Below are 4,752 nucleotides of genomic sequence, written 5' to 3'. Positions count from 1 at the left end.
TAACAATGAAATAATAGGCTCAATGTCCTTTATCACGTAAATCCGTTTCATGTATTTAGAGATGTAAAGAGATTGATATCTCTTGGTCGGACATGAATACACCTAAACTGATATGAGAACAAATCGAATCTGGATTTTCAACTATCTATTTACAACCTGACTTGTTTAACCCGGACCTTCCTCTCCCTTAAATCTGATTCATTCACAGTCTATGCCTCTCAGTTGTCTTAGCTCTTTTCCTTATTCTATAGAACCTGTCAAATCTTCAACAACCCTCAAGGTAATTAACTACTTATTTGTTATTATTAGTTAGATATTTATTTGAATAGAATAGATTATGCCCCGGTTTATCCAAATTCAGATTAGGATACCCTCTAATAAGATACAAATATCCTAAATGGATACAAATGTGAATCAAATTTAGATTTTCGACTATTCTTTTGCATCTCTACATATATTGCCATGTGATGGGTTGTGATCCGTATAAATCCATCAATGCAACTAGTGGAACCCAAAATTCAAAATAGCCGCTTACAAAGAAATTGTAACAATAGAATCTTCAATGGTTTTGTGCATAACCTTGCATCATGCACAGCTGTGCACAAAACCTTTTGCCTATAAATAGATCGGTTTTAAGATTTTGGCTGTACCCAAATCACTTATTTTATTATAACAATGGAATCAGGGTTTCAAGGATTGAGATCACTGTAATTACCACACAATACATTAGAGAGAGAGAGAGTTGTAAAGAGGTGGTAATTCAACCAAGGATATATATGATGTCCAAAGATAGAGATGCAAGGTGCTGATCGAACTTGTTCCTGTCAATGATTGCAGGCTCTTTATCTAAACCACCTGATTTAACAAGTTCTCTTCCGCAAGTCTGAACTGTAGTAAAAGCATCACTGCCTTCCTTTCTCGCATCCGCATAAGAATCTGTTTGCAATGAGTTAAGCGCTGCAGGGATGTACAACTGAGTAGTCTTCTCATACACCTCAACACAAGTGAGGAAGCATTGCTTTATTCTCTGATCCAAGCTGGTGTCCTTAAGGAGCTCCTTCACCTGAGAAAGTGTCTGATTTGTATTCCGAAGTGTCAAGTCGAGCATGATGCTCGCAAGGCCTTTCACATCGGCGGTAAGGCTTCGAGGATCTGATTGTAGTAATGCGACGCAAAGGTTGTATTCCGCAGTGTGATTGCAGGTTTTATGTATCAGATCGATTCCGTTGCCGTCGCTTGGGGTTAGGGCTGGGGTTCTTGGCATGAAAGCTATTGCTAGAGGTATTAATAGCCATGCAAGTGAGAAAATTTTCATTTTTATCTTCATCTCCATCTTCATTCAAGTTCCAATGGCAAGCGATGCTACGTATCAATTTATAATGAGTTTGTGGAATGGAAATTAGGGTTTATTCTTATCGAATAACTGACAAGAATTCCATAGATAGAACATTAATTGATGGTAACAAATTTCCTATTATGATGTAATAATTTCATACTAAATTTAGGAAAGTAATGGGTGGAGAATGTATCAGCTTTGCATGTAACGTTACCTGTTCGCTTGAATATATATCCCTCTTAATCTTTTATTTTGACAGAAAGTGGGATAGATGTTGGATCCTCCTACATCCGTTTGGAAACCCTTCTTCCCATATATATAGCATAAATGCCATGTGGTAGTTTGGTAATCACCTTTCTTTCTGTCACTCAAATTTAATGGATATCTTGTTTGCTTGCGATATTAGGAAATCACGTATTAAATTCCAAACCAATCTGGTTTATTCATTATTATTATTATTATTATTATTATTATTATTATTATTATTATTATTATTATTATTATTATTATTATTATTATTATTATTATTATTATTATTATTATTATTATTATTATTATTGTTGTTATTATTATTATTATTATTATTATTATTATTATTATTATTATTATTATTATTATTATTATTATTATTATTATTATTTTGGGTAGGGAAAGCATATAAGAATTACCCTACCCGTTGATTGTATAATTGGATTAGAGACTTGTTTTATTAAAAACCATGAGACAGAGGGTTCTCTGAGCAAGCGTATAGAAGAGCCTACTATGAGGTGCATAAAACTTGTATCATATATTGGAGGACACTGAAGTCATTTATCTTAAGAGGAGAGAGATAGACACTGAAATAATAGCCTACCCTAATCCAAGCAAGCTGAATTTCTTTTTCGTTTTTTTCTAGAATTCCGAGTTTCAAGGAAATTATGGGATAAGTTTCTTGGTTTTTTCAACCAAGCTTGGCCAAATTCCCTCTCTAAATATGATCTTTTATTGTGGTGGAAGAGGAAGGCTCGCGTGGTTCCTGTCAATTGCATTTGGTTGTCAGGATTCATTCTCATTCCCATGCATATATGGTATGAGCGAAATAAGAGACGTGTTGAAAACAATACAAGACACTCTCTAGTCATCTTACAAGCACTAATGAAGGACATCACTGAAATGGCTCCTATGATGAAGTTAAAGGTGAAGTCGTTAAAGGATTTGAGAGTGTCAAAAATTTTTGGAATATCAATTATCTCTTCAATTCAAAGGAGCATTTTAGAAGTTTCCTGGCATAAGCCTGATTTAGAATGGTTGAAGCTTCATAGTGATGGCTGCACCCTTAGAAATCCAGGTAATTCAAGTGGAGGTGATATTCTTAGGAACTCTGATGGACAGTCAATGGGGAGTTTTTCAGCTTTCCTTGGGGTCCACTCAAATTTCTATACTGATTTTGCAGCCTTTTTCTTTGGGATCCATTTATCCAAATGCAAAGGTGCTTTACATCTTTGGGTTGAATGCGATTCTATTGTAGTGGTAACAAGCATTTCAAACCAGAACATCCCATGGATATTCCGGCAGCTATGGATGGAATTTAGTGGTTACCTTTCTTCTATTACATGGAAAATTACCACATTATGAGAGAAGGAAATATTGTTGCAGATATTCTAGCAAAAAGGGGAGTGTCGTCTCGATCTTCCATATCTTGGATGACACATCCTGATTTTGTAATGATGAAGTCCTTTGGGACATGCAGGAAAGACCAAGATTTAGATTTATTTCAACTTTATTTTCTATTCTTCATTTGTTGTTTCTCTGTTCTGAGTCTTCTGCTGATGGCAATGCCGTAGGTGGGGTCTCAAGACATCGATAGATGGACTTTGGGTCTCTGCTGATGGCAATGCCGAAGGTGGAACTTAAAGTCCTTTCTATTTCTTTATATTTGTTATGATCGTCTAGGTATGCCTGGATTGTTTCTTTGTACATCCCCTTATTCTAATATATTTTTTTCATTTGCTGATTCATAGCCAAAAAAAAAGTAACAAAACAACATTGTATTTCTTGACTTGAGAAGAATACAACCTAATAGACTATATATATAGTAAGATAGGAATCTATATAACTAGAAACTCTATCTGATAAAGAGATCTAAGAAGATGATTTACAAAAGGAATCTATTATCACATGTGGTAGACGTAGATGGAAATACAAACTCTATGAGAGGATAGGGTTTGATATCATATAGAACTCTAGTGAGGTAGGAGTTCTAATAGGAAGTAGAGATAGGTAACCAGTGAGACACCTATAAGATAGGAGAAGATAGGCTAGCATAGGTGACGATTGAGTCTGAAGCAGAGTGGAATTGAAACTGTGCTAATACAGTGATGAAGCTCCGAAGCCAATTCATTGCTAAAGCCAATGCCTCTGGTTCCTATAGCCGATGCTTGAACCCAACTCCATGTGTTGAAGTCTTTGCTTTCGAAAGTCGATGGTCATGTTTCCTATAGACTATGCTTGATTCTAACTCTATGTGTGGGGAAGCCTTAATTGATTTTCCATGGCCGGTGTTTAACTTTAACCCCCTAAGCAGAATATTTGTTATCCATTTCCCACCTCTGGTGCAAAAGCTTTATTGAAATTCCATTGAAGTATTGGAATTTTCTGTTTCCTTCAAGAATGAGAGAAGAAGGCTAGGCCCTGCCCCTAAGTTAGGGAAGCTACCTAGAATTTATACTTGTTGTCACAGATGATTTCATGATATCTTTTTCAATTTTATCATGATAATATATACAAATATAAACTATACCAAAGAGAGCCTAAGTTAGGGTTATTTATCTTCTCATTTGATTTCATAAGAGTTTTCCTATATTTTATGTGATCTAATGATAGCTTTTTCTATTAGTTATATGTGATTTCATAATAATTAGTTTCATGAATTGATAATTTAGTTCTATCCATTTCATGTAATATGAACCTGAGTTGCCAACACCTTGTAGGGGATGTTCCTGTGATGCTTTGACTTTTACTTTGATCTACTTTGTACCTTATCTTACCTTACTTATGTTGTCTCTTTATATTCGTATTCCTATTATGGATCCATGCAGCCAACCCCATTAAGTTGAATAAGGTTATGGATTATTGTTTGTTGTATGAAACTAGCTATTCTATCATTTCATGTGTAGATTTATGCGTAGATTTATCTATCATTTTGTGTAATTTCATAGAAGTTAATTTCCTATTGTTGCGTGCATTAATTTTTTTTTTTTTTTTTATAAGAACATTAATAGTTTAGTTCTATCAATTTATGTGATCATATGATATTAGTTTTTATCATCTCACATATGATTTCCAATTCTTCCATGTAACTGTTTTTTGCTAGAAGATCAGATTGTATTAAAATATGGGAAAAAGAAAAAAAGAATTACAAAACCCAGAAGGGAGCC

The 4,752-nt window shown here is 34.4% G+C and overlaps 1 protein-coding gene across 1 annotated transcript; it reads right to left on the bottom strand.

Annotated features, from left to right (window-relative positions):
• Positions 1–645: 645 nt before the first annotated feature.
• On the bottom strand, positions 646–1,370 carry LOC122082745 (cell wall / vacuolar inhibitor of fructosidase 2-like). Its single transcript, XM_042650504.1, has one exon. It carries the CDS (start codon positions 1,337–1,339, stop codon positions 761–763), a length of 579 nt encoding a protein of 192 aa, XP_042506438.1. The 5' UTR covers positions 1,340–1,370; the 3' UTR covers positions 646–760.
• Between the last annotated feature and the right edge of the window lie 3,382 nt (positions 1,371–4,752).

The sequence above is a fragment of the Macadamia integrifolia genome, chromosome 6, assembly GCF_013358625.1.
Source record: "Macadamia integrifolia cultivar HAES 741 chromosome 6, SCU_Mint_v3, whole genome shotgun sequence".
In the NCBI taxonomy this organism is placed as follows: Eukaryota; Viridiplantae; Streptophyta; class Magnoliopsida; order Proteales; family Proteaceae; genus Macadamia; species Macadamia integrifolia.
This window is presented reverse-complemented; position numbering and strand designations above follow the sequence as displayed.